Source organism: Perognathus longimembris, chromosome 11 (genome assembly GCF_023159225.1).
Source record: "Perognathus longimembris pacificus isolate PPM17 chromosome 11, ASM2315922v1, whole genome shotgun sequence".
Classification (NCBI taxonomy): Eukaryota; Metazoa; Chordata; class Mammalia; order Rodentia; family Heteromyidae; genus Perognathus; species Perognathus longimembris.
This window is the reverse complement of record NC_063171.1, coordinates 23,618,038-23,635,363: the sequence shown is the minus strand read 5'-3', so window position 1 is coordinate 23,635,363 and position 17,326 is coordinate 23,618,038. Positions and strand designations below refer to the sequence as shown.

The 17,326-nt window shown below is 38.0% G+C and overlaps 1 protein-coding gene across 3 annotated transcripts in view; it reads right to left on the bottom strand.

The window, feature by feature from the left end:
* Positions 1-81: 81 nt before the first annotated feature.
* Positions 82-17,326, bottom strand: part of LOC125359325 (quinone oxidoreductase-like protein 2) — a 30,374-nt gene continuing 13,129 nt past the window's right edge. For 2 of the 3 annotated variants that reach the window (XM_048357003.1, XM_048357004.1), the window contains exons 8-10: positions 16,881-17,062; positions 14,624-14,852; positions 82-1,198 (exon numbers count right to left, since the gene is read on the bottom strand). In XM_048357003.1, the coding sequence (XP_048212960.1) occupies positions 1,130-1,198; positions 14,624-14,852; positions 16,881-17,062 (480 nt within the window). In that variant the 3' untranslated portion in view covers positions 82-1,129. The remainder of the gene's footprint in view (positions 1,199-14,623; positions 14,853-16,880; positions 17,063-17,326) is intronic. The other variant, XM_048357005.1, reaches the window with a different exon arrangement.

Here is a 17,326-nt window from a genome sequence, read left to right as displayed (position 1 = left end):
CTGTCACCCTCCTACCAGTACCCCCGTCCCAATCCAGACACAATATATCTTTAATTTAATCTACAGTTTTAGGCTTGAATGTAATTCAAATGCAGTTGAATTTGTTGCACATTTACCAAGAGTAATTCACTATGGTAGGAAGGGTGAGAAGTCACAAAGGTAAGCCAACACATTCTCAAGGAATGAAAAATTCATTAGGAAAAGAAGAGAGAACAAGTAAAGGGAATCAGCATTGATAATTACCAGTTTCCAGCATTTTACACAACTATTGCATGCGTTGCTTACAACTCTGTGAGGTAGATATGTAATACCCATGTTACATTACAGTGAGAAAATTAGTATAGAACATAAATGGCCACCTCATAGTTATGAAGCTGCAATTCAAACCCACTTCCTGGATTAGAATGCCTGTGTCTACTCCCCTGCACATGATTCTTCCTGTGACAAATTAGAATGTGACAAACCCTGGGGCTGAAGCTAAAAGTTATACTCCCCTGAGGATAAAGGTACATGGGGAATGTAGTCTTAGAGGTAAGGAAGGCTTATATCTGGCAAAGATATCTGTATGTGTGGGGGGAAAAATGAAGGAAATAGGGTGTGCTTAGGGACTGATGGATCATAGTGCTGGAAAGTTTTTTAAAAGGGCAAGTTAGAGTCATAATGCAATGACTCTAAAGGTCTGAGATCCCCCATGTAGGTAATGGTATGCCACTGAAGGTTTACCAAGTCAAGAGATAGTGAGAGCTGTTCTTTGGGAATAATGTATAAGATGGATAGAAACAATGGAAGAAACTTAAGGGCAAGACATTCATTTGAAAACAGCCATGACTGGAAACTGATGAGGAGATATAATTAGAATAGAAAAGATGATATGGAGGATAACATTAGCAATTGATGCATTTTGAATACTAAGACTGTACATCCTGGTTTTTTTGGGAAATAATTACTCTCAAAAAGGCCCAAGTTTGGGCAATAACCTCTCTGGTCATACAAGTTATGAGCAATAAGAAAGCAGAACGAAGGTGACTGTCCCTAAGATTATAAAGATGAGTTGGTAAGAAATTGAGGTTTGGAGGGAGGATGATGAATTTTGAGTTGGAGATGTTGAGTTTGCTGCTGAAGTGAGGATTTATTTCAGGGATAAAAGCACCTTGCCAGTGGATTTACGCTGTATCACATGAAGGAAGGCATCATTGACCTAAAAAAAAAAAAAAACATAGGGTCAGATCTGCACATATACATATTTCTATTCCTTGATGTGGGTCAAGTGGTAGAGTGCCTAGCAAGTGTAAGGCCCTAAGTCTAACCCGCAGTACCACAAATGATGTGAAATAACATCAAATATCTAAGGTATATTCTTTTTTGTAGTGATGGGGATCACACTTAAAAATCTCAAATATTAAGATATAGCTCCAATAAACTGTACACACTAGCTATGCAATACAACTAAATAACCAACTACCACCAGTGTAAAGAAAAAAATAATACTTAAGGATAACATATTCTTGGTATTTTTCCATCTAAACTATGACTCTCAATATTGTCAGTTATAGATCATCAGTTGAAAAGTCCAGAGGCCAGTTCCATCACCCCTGTGATAATTCTGCTGTTCCATTTTAGGACTGCTCCAGCTTTGGAAGAATGGAGCCTCTGGCAGAAGAACCAGTCATTTTATATGATTTATATCTCTTTATTAAAATTGTCTTATTCCCCGTGTAACTGAAATTACAATCTATCACAAATCCTTTTTCATAAATGCAAGGTTATAAAACAAATTAAAAAGCAGCTGCAGTAATCATGGCAGTGTGATATTGGTGAAAAATAGATCAATGGAACACAATAGAGAGTCTAAAAATAGACCTGCACAAATATAGTCAAGTGATCTTTAACAGAGAAGTGAAAGCAACTTAATGGAAAAAGGACTGTCTTCTCAACAAATAGTACTAGAAATCCTGGCTATCACCGGCAAAAATAAAATAATAATAATAATAATAATAATAGTAAAATAATGATAATACATCTAGATACAGGCTTTATGGCTTCAAAAAATACCCGAAAACAGATCCTATACCTAAATACACAATACAAAGCCATAAAACTTCCAGAAGAAAAGACTGAAAAGAAATCTAGGTCATTCTGGGTTTGGAAAATGAGTTTTTGGATATAGCATCAAAAACACAATCCACAAGGGAAAAAATTAGTAAGCTGACCTCATTAAATTTTTTTTAAAAAGCTTCTACTCTACAGAAAACATTATTAAAGGAATGAAAAGAGTCCAGGTACCAGTGGTCAACTTCTGTAAAGCTAACTACATGGTAGGTGGAGATCAGGAGGATTGCAATTTGAGGCCAGCCCTAGGTATGAAGCTTAAGACATCCTACCATCTCAACCAACAGCAAGATGCAGTGGTACATGCCTGTTATATATGGGGGACTGAGATCAGGAGAATTGTGGTTCCAGGCTAACTCAAACGTAACAACAGTGTTACACTCCTGTCATCCTAGCTGCATGGGAAGCATGAATAGGTGGATTATGATCTAAGTATACACATGAGATGCTATTCAAAAAGTGACTAAGACCTGAGTGCTGGTGGCTCACACCTGCAATCCTACCTACTCAGGATGCTGAGATCTGAGGATCACAGTTCAAAGCCAGCCAGGAGAGAAAAGTCCATGAGACTCTTATATCCAATAAATTACTCAGAAAAAACCAGAAGTGGCACTGTGGCTCAACTGGTTGAGCACTAGCCTTGAGGAAATGAAGCTCAGAGACAGCACCCAGGCCCTTAGTTCAAGCCCCAGAACTGGCAACAAACAACAACAACAAAAAAGTTACAAAAGCAAAAAGGGGAGGAGTATGGCTCAAGTGAGAGATCACCTACCTACCACACACAATGCTCTGAGTTCAATCCCAAAACACACGAACGCGCACGCGCGCACACACACACACACACACACACACACACACACACACATACATAAAAAAGAAAGCTATATCCTAGTAGAAAAATCCTTGGAAAACAGATATCTAATAAAGGCTTTGTATGTAATATATACAGAAAAAGCTTGATGGCTAAGAACCAAAACACTAGCACCATATGTTGTCATGGAATACAACAACAGGAACTCTCATTTGTTGCTAGTGGACATACAAAATGTTATAGCTACTCTGGAAGAGAGTTTGACAGTCTCTTAACTAAACATAACACTGCCATACAACCCAGCAATCATATTCCCGGATATTTACTCATAGGAACTAAAAACTTAGGTATACACCAAAACGTGCGCATAAATGTTTACATCAGGCTTATTTCACAATTAACAAACTAGGGGAGAACCAAAATGTCCTTCAACAAACGAATGAATAAGCAAATGGGTTCATCCATGCAATCAAATAGCGAATATTCAGTGACAAGAAGAGATGAACTGTCAAGCCATAGCAAAACATGAAAGTCTTAAATGTATATATTACTAAATTAAAGAAGCTAGTCTGATAAGGCTAAATATATGATTCCAACTATGTGACATTCTGTTAAAGGTAAAACTACAGACATTACAAAGATTAGTGATCGCCAAAGATAGAAGGAATTGGGGTAAGGATGAATATCTGGAGCCCAGGGGTTTTCTTAGAGCAATGAAGCTATTCTGAATGATATAACGGGTATGCATTGGGAAAAAACCTACAGAATTCTACACACGGAGTAAGGCTGAAAGTAGACTATCCACTCTAATACTCTTAATGTCTCAACACTGATTCATCAGCTGTAACAAATGCACAACACCAGTGCAAGGTGTTAATAGCAGTGAAAATTTAGGGCAATGAGAGAATATATGAAAACTTTTCTATAGTTCTTGTTGATTTTTTTGTCTAACTAAAACTGCTCGGCAAATAGTCCACTAACTCTTAAACATAATAAATGACAAATGAAATTTAAAAAGCAATCAGAAGTGAAATAGATAAAAGTTTTATTGCCTTCAGATAATATCATTTACACAGAAACACTAATCAAAGAAGCACACAAAAACAGGTCATCAAGATTGTGGAATACAAAATCATCATATAAAAATTACTGACATCTCCCTATATCAGAAATAATCAAGTAAGAAACATAACAGAAATAAAATACTGTTTTTGCCAAATGCCAATGGCTCACACTTACAATGTTAGCTACTCAGAAGGCTAGGATTCAACCTAAGGATTGAGGTTCAAAGCCAGCCCAGGCAAACAAATACAAGAGATTTCATTCCCAACTAACCAGCAAAAGGTCATATTTGTAGATGTGGCTCAAAAGGTAGAGCACCAGCTGTGAATGAAAAACCCAAGCAAGATCATGAGGCTCTGAATTCAATCCCCGATAAAAGGAAGAAAAGAAATAAAATATTCTTCTCAAAGACAACCAAGACAGTAAAGTACTTACAATAAACATAAAGACTAAGACACAACTTCTGTACATCATCTTTATAATAACACTAAAAAAGAAAAAGACACAAGGTAAGTGCTAGTGGCTCATGCCTATAATCCTAGCTACTTGGGAGACTGAGAACTTGAGGAATGAAGTTCAAGTTCAGCCTGGGAAGAAAGGTTTATGAGATCAACCCATACCTGGGTACAGTAGTATGCACCTGCTATCCCAAACTACACAAGACACTGTTAGGCCAGCCTCCGTATAAATGTCCACAATACTCATTTTCCACAGGACAGAATCAGGATGTGCTAGACTGTGGCTGTGATCACAGCCACAATGGGAAGTCTAAAAGATGGATTGATTATGGCTCAGGTGCAGCATGCTCTGCCCAGCAGGATAGGGAGTGAGACCCTGTCCTAAAAATAAACAATGAAAAGCAGGGCTGGAGGTATGACTTAGCAGTATAGTATCAGTCTGACAAGCTCAAGGCCTTGAATTCAAACCCCCAATACTGCTACTGTATTCATAAAACTGCTTTGCAGAATGGAAACCCCATTGTACAACTATTTAAAGATAATTTTTTAATCTTAAGCCACATAATCTTATAGAGAAAAACATGGGAGTCTATTAAAAGACATGAATGCCCATACATCCTATGCACAGATTGAGACAATTTAATACTGCAAAAACATTGATCTCCCTCGAATTAATACATAAAATCAAAGCAGTTCCATTGAATATTTCAGGCAAAATTATTGGGAAACTAAACACATTTATTCTAATATTTATCTTAAAGGATAAATATGTATAAATAGTTAAGTCAAAATTGAAAAGGAAAAACAAAAGTCTAAGACTTACCCTTCTATGTATTGAACATGCCTTCTATATAATGAATATAGCTACACACAAAGGCAGTATGCTGCTGGTATAGGAGTATAAGCAAACCAAAGAAATAGACCAGAAAGCAGAGAACAGAGTCATGGCTATCCTAAAACTTGAAATAAGATGAATGGAGCACCACAAATCAATGGAGAAACAATAGATTATTTGGTTCTGGGGAAACTAATTACTATTTTTTAAGTTTTTATTATAAAACTGATGTACAGAGAGGTTACAGTTTCATACGTTAGGCATTGGATACATTTCTTGTACTGTTTGTTACCTTGTCCCTCATACCCCCCTCCCCCCTCCCCCTTTCCCCCCCTGCGGTGTTCAGTTCACTTACACCAAACAGTTTTGCAAGTATTGCTTTTGTTGTTGTTTCTCTTATTTTACCCTTTGTCTCTCAATTTTGGTATTCCCTTTCAATTTCCTAATTCTAATACCAGTACACACTGTTTCCCATACACTCAGATAAGATTACAGAGATAGTGTAGATACAATCACAAGAAGGTGATACACAAACATCATCAACAGTAGAAACTACAGATACACATGGGATGTTGAAAGTAGTTACAACTATGGCATAACATTCATTTCCATAAAATGGAGTTCATTTCACTTAGCATCATCTTATGGGATCATAAGGGTATAGCTATTGGGCTCTTGTGATCCTCTGCTGTGACTTGCCTAAACCTGTGCTAATTATTCCCAATAAGGGAGACCATAGAGTCCATGAAACTAATTACTATTAAGAGGAAACTAAAAGTTACCTTATATATCCCTAGTTGAAATATGACTTCAGATACATTAAATCTTTAAGTATGATATAACCCTATAAAGGCAGCCAGACATAGCAGTCCATGTCTGTAGTTCCAGCTACTTGGAACTCTGAGGTAAGATCATGGCTTGAGCCCAAGAGTTCAAGGCCAGCCTTGGCAACCCAGCAAAAATAACAACAGTAAAATTAACAGAGAAGAAAGTCATTGTGACCCACGAATAATGAAGGACTTGTGAAATAAGTCCTTGATTACCTAATCAAGTCTTTGATTATCTAAATAAGAAGAGCAATAGCATGACAAATTTGGAAGGAGTATTTCGCAAGTTTCAAATTAGCATCTAGAACCTAGCTACTCAAAGCATGAGTTCAAGGACAAAGGTTTTTGCACCCCCTATGCAGAATCCTGAGTCCCATTTTACCTTTACTAAATGCTAACCAGATCCTCGGGTGATTTTCACACACTTGGAAGTTCAAAAAGTGCAAGGAACTTCCCAATATAGAAAATTTTATACAGGAACTAAATTGCCATTCCTTGCACATGCTAAATAAGTGTTCTATCAATGAACTACATTGTCATCTAGCTAGCAAATACATAAAGAGATGCTTCAACTTAATAGAAACCAATGAAATTCAAATTAAAATAACATACTACTTTATGCTTTATCATTTGGGCAAAAGTCAGGAAGTTGGACATTGTTACATAACAAGTGAACAAGAATGTTCATACACTGCTAGTAGAGGCATTCATTGGCCAAATCATTCTGGAGAATAACTGGCAGTCAGATGAAATATACTATGACCCAACCACCCCACTCCAGGGAAAACAGCCCTAAAACAACAATTGCACAAGTCCTTAAAGTCACCCATGTGAGGCTGTTTATTACCTTACAGTGGAATGGAATCGAAGTTTGTCACTGGGGAGAGATTTGGAAGCTATGGGAGATGCATTCCAGACACTCTATGCAGTGGTGAGAAACAGGGAACTAGCTATGGGAAAATTAAGCAATTGACAAAGGTTAAGAGCACACCACAGCTCATACTTGTAATCCTAGGCATTCAGAAGGCTGAGATCTGAGGATCAAAGTTCAAAGCCAGCCCCAACAGGAAAGTCTATGTGACTCTTATCTCCAGTTAGCCACCAGAAAACCAGAAGTGGCACTATGGCTCAAGTGGTAGAGTACTAGCCTTGAGCTGAAAAACTCAGGGACAGGCCCCAGGCCCAGAGTTCAAGCTCCACAACTAACAGGAGAGAGACAGAAACAGAGACACAGAGAGAGATCCACCAATTACGTGACTCAGAAACAAATTAGCATACAAAATAAACTCTATGTTTTATAAGGAAATATAAGTCCACAGCTCTATATCAAATATATCACAAAAACTGCTCTGGACATGGGTGAGGATAGGCTGTGGGGGACAAGGTTAAATAGCATAAGAAAATACAGGCATGTGTAAATACAAAGGCAATACAAAGGCAATACAAAGGCATCTAGGCAAAAGAGAAGCCTTGCAGAGCCCAACAATAAACATGAAGTTTGGAAAGGGGAGTTATGGTTAGTAAGTCTTTCCATTTGAGATCCTCCACAAAAACTTGCAAAAAAATAAATGAATAAATAAGTAAAAATAGAAAAGAAATGAATCAATTGTGGCCACCTCCCTGAGGCATGAAATACCTGTTTTCAAAAACATCTGCCTGCAGGACTTTGTGCCTTACCAACCTAAGCAAACTGAGACTCACTCCAAGGAGGTAAAAAAAGGTCTAGGATGGAGGTGACAGATGTTTGAAACACTCATTCCCCTGTTGATTATCTCCAGGTGACTTCCAGCTGCATTACTCTCCCTATCAGTTGAAAGTCGCTTATTCCCAGAGATCTGTCATAGCCCAGCAATAGAAAACACTTGGGAAAATAAGAATTATTCACAATAATGATACTGTTTCCCCAGGCATCCTAGTGAAATGAAGGATCTCCTACAAGCAAATGTTAAAATAAAAAGAAAGCCATGCCTTGGAGTGCTAACACTTAAGTCTTACCATCCTATGTATAAATCTTTACTAAAATGTACCACATTTACCTGCCTTCCTTAAAAGATAATACCATGAGGGGATGCATAGGTTTTTGCTCCATGACTTGAGGATCTCATGATTGTGAACATCTACTATCTCATTCCCTATTTTACAAATGTCCTGGCACCTGTCCACATACAGTTGCCACTTCTGTTATTGTACCTGCTTCTAAGAATAACTTGAGTCTATCCCTTCCTAACTGGTGATTTCTGTCTGAGCTGGAAAAACAGACAGCTGGTTGTGTTTAGGACTACAAATTTAATCAGAGTCAGAGACTACAAAGTGAAATGCATGGCTTAAAGTCAGTCTGCTAAGAGCTACTTCAGAGGCCTAGGGATACTTTCCTCTCTTCTACAGGCTGCATTTCAGAGAGGGAGTCTGCACCATACCGATGGCGGGATGCAAGCTTTCCCAACACCCCCTTTCTCTGCCCTGAGGTGGAAGAAGCCATAATTAAATTTGTCTCTAGAGATATGCCACCTGAAATTTGAGGCAGAGTGAGGATATTGCTTTTGTTTTAAGATGTAAAAGTTCTGCTACTGGAATTTTTTATTATCTCATCAAATAGGAATAATCAGAGTACTTATAGTTCCTGAATATATCATGCTGATTCATGCTTCCCATTAGAAATTGGTTCTTCCTCTCTTACAGCACTATCCTGAGTTCGTTCCAACTAAAAAATAAACTCCTTTAGGTCAGGACTAAATCTTCCTTTTTTTATTGACTGTCATATAGAATATATTCAGTGAGTGTTTGATGAACAGAATAAATTCATAAATTAATGAATGAATCTGAGACTGAGTAGATTATTTATAAAAGGTAAAAAAAACTTTTGAATAATGATACACTGTTGTAACTGAATTACAGTCATCATATCTCTCTCTCTCTGATATTGACAGCTCTGAATCTTATTTTAAGTCAGTGAATGCATTTCACCAGAAAAAAATGAGAATAATAGATAACAAATAAGAATATGAATACATACTCATACTATTATTCACTTGGGGAATGCAAGTTAAGCTCACTAGCAGGCATCATTACACCTATGACAGTAGCTAAAATTAAACAACTGACAAAATTAAGTTCCGGCAGATACAGAGCAACTAGACCTTTCAGACATAGTTGGTAGAGCTGCAGAATGGCATAACCACTCTGAAAAAAAATAGTTTAGCAGCCTGTTAAAAGAGTAAGCAAATCAGTAGAAGCAAAATTCCAAACTCCCAGCTTGATGCCGGACTATCTATACCAGTTTCTAGATCAGAATATCACCCAAAAGAAAAGACCTGGGTTCTCTGGGCTTTGATGGAAGTACAGAAATAATGGCCTACTCTTCAAAATCATGGGATGCAGATCCTAGAACAGAGATGTTTCTGAGTTACTAAGGTAGAGAAAAAGAGTTGTCAATGTGGTCGTTTGCCCCTTTCTAAGGAACATAAAGTCTATTATTTTTAGGATTCTGCATGATTTCTTTTACATTCATCATTTAGAAGTACTTACAATCAAGTTTTGGCCTCCCATCATTCTTACCTAATGATGAAGACTAAGGGAAAATAAAGCAAATTAAATATCTGTAAAATTTTTATACACATTCTTTGCATATTATCTATTAATTAGTCTTACAACAAATAAAATCTTATGTCTACACAAAATATGTCTATAAATGTTCACAAAAGATTTGTTCCTAATCACCAAAAACTGAATTCAAGCAACTATCTACTAACCAGTAAATGAATAAACCCACTGCATTACTTCCATGCTTACCATTCCGTAATAAAAAGAAATGCACTACTAATACATTCAACTACTAGATGAACCCCAGAAGCCTTATGCAAGAGTGCCAACCTTGAGTGAAAAAGCTAAGGGACAGTGCATAGGACCTGAATTCAACCCCAAAAAGGGGTTGGGGGCAGCCAAGTGCCAGTGGCTCACACCTGTAATCACAGCTACTCAGGAGGCTGAGATCTGAAGAATAGAAGTTCAAAGAAAACCAAGGCAGAAAAGTCCATGAGACTCCATCTCCATTAACCAGCAAAATGCTGGGCTGGAAGTGTGGCTCAGGTAGTACTGTACTAGCTATGAATGAACAAGTTGACCAAGAGCATAAACCCATGAAGTACTAAATTCAAGCCCTGGAATTTAAAAAGAAAGAGTAGAGGGAGGAGAGAAGGAGTAGATGATCATCTTTATCATTCTTCCCCCAGGAAAGCAGAAGAAATCAGTGACATAAGAAGACATGGCCTAGGGACAATGGTGGAGGTTGTAGGAATATAGTTTAACAAGCAGCCCACTGGCCAGGGATAGGGGCAGAAGGTGGAGCGCAAATATGAGATACATATGAGTAACAGCAGATATGGGCAAAAATGGCTATAACTTAACAGACCATCTCAACTAAAAGAATCATTTCAATGTTAAAAATATTCCACTTATACACAGGGGAAACTTCAAGCAAATAGTTTCTATTAAATCTGTTCATGTGGCAATCTCACCTGACCTTTAAATAATACACAAGCTGTTTAAGTACTATGTCCAATGAAGAGGTGTGTGGGTAGCTTCATACAGAAAACACTCTGCACATCTAAACAAATGCCTTCCTCTGAAACAGAATACAGGGTAATGTATGATCTGCCCATCACAACACAGTTACAACTGCAGGTAACAATAAATTCTAGTTAAAATACAAAACCTATCATTTTAATCTGCTTTCTGATATGGCAATGCAAAAAAAATATCATTTAAAGAAACAGGACAAACACAATTCTATATTTTATGGGAATGGTATATGAGGCATTGAATAGTTACTAAATTCACTAAGTTCTTTTACATTTCATGTCTCATTTAATCGTCATAACTATCCTAAGAGGCAGGGTAAGTACTGTCCTATTGTAGCTAAGCAATGAAGACATATAATTGAGCATAGGCAGTGTTTGAACTCTGGTGGTCTGACCCCATGGACTCCATTCTCAGTCAGCCATTCAACAGATACATGAATGATTGCTAGAACTGGAGATGTTGAGATATAGACAGGACATGCCCCTGATTGCACGTTTACAATCATACAAATATGAATTATCAAGGTCAACCCTGTAAGATGCATTCAGGAGAAAATATGAACTAAGATGCAATGGTCTTTCTTTTTCCTATTTTACTTTTACTTTTTGTACATGTGCCACTCCTAGGGCCTGGGTACTGTCCTTGAGGGTTTTTTTTGCTCAAGGCTAGTGCTCTACTACTTGAGCTTCACCCCCACTTTTTTCTTTTTTGTGGTTAATTGAAGATCAGAGTCTCACAGACTTTCCTTCCTGGGATAGCTCAAACCACAATCCCCATATCTCAGTCTCCTGAGTAGCTACAATTACAGGTGTGAACCACTACTTCCAGGCTCACCACTCTTTCTAATACCATACATATTTTAAAAGTTCAGTGGATTTTTTCCAAGCCCAAACTGGTCCTGATAAGTAATCTGTATAATATGTTAACTAATTTAAATGGAAAAATATTACTCAGACTTTAAAGCTCAGTGAAATTAAGTAGATATCCATTAAACAATCTCTTTTCTTATAGTACAGGACATTGTGTTTTCTTGGTAGGCACTGTGTCACTCAGCCTCACCTCCACCTCATTTTGACACTGGTTATTTTTGAGATAGGGTGTCTCTTCCTGCTCTGATGTATGTCTAAACTGTAATCTAGCTACTTACACTTCCAGCAAAGCAGAGAAGACAGGCTCATGCCACTACATCCAGCTTTTGATTAAGAAGGAATCTCATAAATGTTTTCACATGGGCCTCCAAATGTGATCTTCCCTGTTTCAACCTCCCAAGTAGCTAGGATTACAAGTGTGAGTCACCAATGCTACTACTTTCATTTTCAAAGAGCAAAATATGTAAGCTCTGCTCAGGAAAATACACATCATAATCATTTACAGTGCAAACTTTCAAATTTTATTCTTAAATTACTCTTACATTCGTTGAAACTGGTATCAGCAACTCATGGATAAGAAATATTTTTTGTTTTTTGCTTTCTAGCACAACAAAAATACATATAATATAGCATTTTCATTAGGCAAAACTTGCTTTTTAAGTTTCAGTGCGAATGCTATATAACCCCATCTTGAACAAAATGACTAGGGTGCCACACTAATAAAAGCATTTTTTGAGGGAGTGTTTAATAAACATACTAAATAAAAACAAAGTAAGAAATTGAAAATTCACTGTCTTTAACTCAGAATGCTATGTCAATAGTTATCTGTCAAATTTGCATGTGCTAACATTTCCTTTCTGGAAACATCAAAATTTCTATATCACAGTTCCCAAAAGGATTTAAGAGACTAAAAATTCTGTCTCTCTGTTGACTTGCTTCTCTCTTCATTTCACCCCAACTTTACTAATGGTTTGCATCATATCATCTCCATCTTCATAAATTTCTTTAGTACATTCAGTAATCCCTCACTAGGATCTATTTTGTGTCCTAGGAGGGCTTTTCTCTTTCTGTTCTCTTTCAACCTGAGTCAAGCAGTCCCATTATGTTTCCTGCTTTCTATATAAGACAAAAACTATATCAGACTTGGTACTTTTTGAAGTGCCTCCCATACAGATAAGTTTCAAAAGATTGTTCACAATCATGGAGTCATTCCTCCAAGTCAGGTTCTTAAACTAAAGATTTGATATCCTCTTTGTGAAATGCCCTGAAATTCTCAGTGGAATTTGATGGAATCCAGTTAAGTAATAAAGATTTTCATAAACCATCAAGCATTAAAAAGGAAAGAATGAAAAGAAGAAGAAAAGAGAGAGAAAGAACTTTGATGTGGACAGTTACATGATAATTCACCTCTAGCTTTTTTTTTTTCATGCCTAAACAGCACCAACACACATCAATTGTGAGAGGATTATGGCTAAACCCTTTGTTTCTACTCCTTCCTATACCGATAGGACATCCTTTGCCTCTACCAACAAATCACGCAATGATAAAAACCAACAGATGGAAAGAGGACTCAGAAAACCTAAACTACTGGTTTACAAGTATTTATGCACAAAACCTTTTCTTCAAAGAAAATATACTGAAAAGTGAAAATATAACACTACTCTAGTCTCAGCCAAGAACAGGTTCCAGAACCCAAATAATTCAGATGTACACTGTCTACCCCACATCCACTCCATGACTTCTAAGTGTAGTCCAAAGCCACTGATAATGGCCTACCCCTTCATACTAGAGCTGTGGAAATAGAAGGTCAGCAATTCCACAAACTAGGGGACAAGAGGGGCAAAGCTGGCATCAGAGCCCACAGTTTTCCAGTGGAAATCAAAACATAACAAAGCACACAGCTGTCTTCTTGACTCACACACCAAAAAGATAAACAAGGATGGAAACTGTGGTTGAAATAAATGCGCCTCATCTCAGGACAAACCTTAACAGTGGAAGGCTGGTAAACAAGAAAGTCTGGTACTGACAGCTTCAGCTCCACTAATTCACATTTGAACAAAACATGGCCACCCTCTAGGGCTGACTAGAGTTACCAAAACAGTTTTACTCCTTATTGGCAGTTTTTTTTTTTATTTCTGTCCCCTTTGTCTTGCATATAAGTTTATCTGGTTTGGGGAAGGTAAGAAGAATCACAAAAATTGTGGGACAAAGGGCAAACCAATGCAACAGTGATACTCACTAGACACTATGTTGGAAATGTACTTTACAACTTGAGGGGAAGGGGGTCAGGAGGTGGAAAAGTATGAGAAAATGAGGGAGGGGATAACACTGTTCAAAAAAGAAATATACTCATTGTCTGACTTATGTAACTGTAACCCTTCTGTAGATCACCTTTGCCACAAAAATCAAATTTAAAATTAATTAATTAAAATAAAAAAACAAGTTAAGCCAAAACAAAAAGGCTTGATAGTGACTGCCTAACAGATTCACATTTATTGCATATGCATGCACACAATTACACTTTTCCAGAAGTTTAAGCCATATTAATGAGACTGTGGGGAAAAGAGTACGGGAGTGAATAATCAACAAAGATAACAACACTGACTGGTAGATGAATTATAGTTTCATAATATCAGGCATGATTTATGTTCTGTGCACAGAACTCCAACTTAGATCATCTGGTTGTACTTTGAAGTAGCTATATTTGAAAATCAAAGGTCAAATCAAGTGCTTCCATCTTAGGCTTAGAGTATGTTGTAGAGTTCAGGGTTCATATCAACATGTGTAAATTAATTTCTAAAGCACTATAACTTACCTCTATTTGGGATACCAGTGACACCAACAGAGCCCTTAAAATTGAATTTCACACTATCCCTAACTCGCCAGACATGCCCCCAGAAGACAGCTAGGAATCCTATCACTCGGAAGCCTGTAAAATCTCACTATTCAGTGTGGCATTTTCCTCTTTTTAGTTCATAAAGTGAGGACTTATGGTACCCAAAGATAAACTTGCCAGTAGTTTGACAGATTGTTTTCTGGATGTATTTGCAGCATATTTCTTCAGCGTGTCTCACCTCCTCCAGTTTAAACATGGCTCCAATATGTGGCTTGATGCGCCCTTGCTGGCAGTACTGAAGTGCAGAGGACAGGCTCTTGGAAAAGACAGTAAAGTTATGTTGCTGGTAGCGACTCCAGTAGAGGCCCATGGCAGAGATGTTCTTCAGGAGCAGCAAATTTGATGGCACAGATGCAATATTTCCTCCAGCAAATCCCAACACCACAATCCTTCCCTCCCACGCCAGGCTAAAGAGAAGAAAAAGAAATGATAAATGCCAATGAACATTTACATCTATTAAGATGGCTACCCAATGTCTTTTTTTTTTTAAAGAAAGGAGGAGGAGGAGGAGGAGAAAAGTTGGTGAGGATGTGTGAAACTGAATTGTCAGTGGGGTTGTGAAATGAAGCAACTGCTATGGAAAATGACATGAAGGTTCTTTGAAAAGTTAAAGATAAGGTCAGTAATTCCACTTCCAGTATATAGCAATAAAAACCCAAATCAAAGTTTGAAGAGATATCTGCACACTTATGTTCATAGCAGAACTATTCCCAATAGCAGGGAAGCATAAACAAAGCAAGTGTCCCTCAGCATCTGAATAGGTAGAGAAGATGTGGTGAGCTGGCAGTGCTGACTCTTGCCTGTAATCCCAGATACTTGGGAGGTGGAGGTAGGAAGATCTTAGTTCCACTTTCGGGCACTACCTTACAACAAACCAAAGCAAAAAAGGCCAAAGGCATTTCTTTTTTTTTTTATTTTTATTATTTTTTTTTTTTGGCCAGTCCTGGGGCTTGGACTCAGGGCCTGAGCCCTGTCCCTGGCTTCTTTTTTTTGCTCAAGGCTAGCACTCTGCCACTTGAGCCACAGCGCCACTTCTGGCCATTTTCTGTATATGTGGTGTTGGGGAATCGAACCCAGGGCCTCATGTATATGAGGCAGGCACTCTTGCCACTAGGCCATATCCCCAGCCCCCAAAGGCATTTCTAAAATGAGTACTTACCTACCAAGAATAAGGCCCTGAATTCAAACCTTAGTGCTACTACGAAGAAAATAAAAACAGACACTAGAATTATGGATCATTGCTCTATACAAAGACTTGAAGACTCCTTTACATCATGATGCTTCTTGAGAGAATTTTGAATAATCTACAAAAATTCACAAGTTGTCTAAGCCCATATGACAAGCACCAAAGTATATGCTACTCAATAAGTTATAAAACATTTGTATACATTTTGCTAGAAAATATGATTCGTTTTTGCTTTTTATGCTTTCCTTTTTCAGAAGAGAAATGAGAAGCTGTTGCAAAACATTATCCAGAAATCAAAAAGGAAAGCAAAGGAAGGGTGAGTCTATTTGGTCCACACACTCCTTCTTTTGCTTCTTCTTTGAACACAGTACCAGGTATTATACAGTGCTGATCAAACATGAATACTGCCTGCCTTTCAGCGCAGACTTTGGTTCCAACTGATTCCTTCTGTAGGTAGGCTCTCTCTCTCTCTCTCTCTCTCTCTCTCTCTCTCTCTCTCTCTCTCTCTCTCGTAACTTGCACAGCCTTGGTGAGATAGAAAGACCCTGCCTCAGCAATGTTAAGAAGAGAGAGAAGAAGGGGGAAGGGAGAGAGGGACAGAGAGGAATGGAAGGATAAGGGGATGGAGGGACAGAGGAAGGGAAGGAAGGAAAACTAGTGTTCAGAATATTCCAGAATCCTTGGTTGGAAATAAAATAAGAACTGATATTGTATAACAACCCCACTAAATTTCCAATAATGTTTTAATAAAAACAAATCACGGAAACACACTGTTGGCTGCTTCAAACACTGGTAAGAGCCAGGAACCAGTGGCTCACCAGTAAGACCAAGAGAGCTTATATCTTGATGCACCATGAACTGGAGGAGTAAGGAATGCCACCCTAGAAATTCTAACATCTGAACAATGATCTCCTGAAGAATGCCCCACCTCCATGTACAGAAAATAGTATGGGTCAGCATAGCTGAGTTTAACACATGCATAATTTCTAAAGCACTTAACATTGCCAACTAGAAAGTCTACAGTTATTTTTTTGGATATTTTCCAGTTGGGGATTTTGTTTTTTGCTATATTTAAGCATTTCCTGATTTTCTCGGCTTCTATTCCTTGTCATCCTCCCACTCAGCTATTCCTGTTGATGTCTACAGGAGAAGTGAACAGCAAAGACAAGAGAGAAAAGAGAAGCGAGGCCAGAAGGAAGGTAGAAGTTCAGAAAAGTTCAGCCCACTGTGGATAGACAACTGCACGTACCTGCGGAGAGACTCCAGGAAAACATCTCCTCCCACCATGTCGATGGCCACATTCACCCCACCACTGCCCACCAAATTCTTCACGGCATCCTTCAGACTTTCCTGACTGTAGTTCACACTGTATTGAGCACCCCTCTTCATCACCAGCTTACACTTCTCATCACTCCCAGCTGCAGCTATTACCTGCATAAAGAACACAAGATTTCTTATGGTTCCAAACATTCTTCTAAGAGGATGCAAAGCTCAGTGAAACTAAGAGCTGAAATCATTCCAGAGATACTCTGAAAGTTTTCTTCAACTGCAAATAAAACTCACCTTTTACTAAGTACCACCATGAATCAACTACTTAACATACAAACTGGCTACCATGCTAGAAGTCAAAAGAGCAACAAACATAGAGCAGTGTGATGGGGGAAAGAATCAACTTCAAACAAGAGAACCAATATC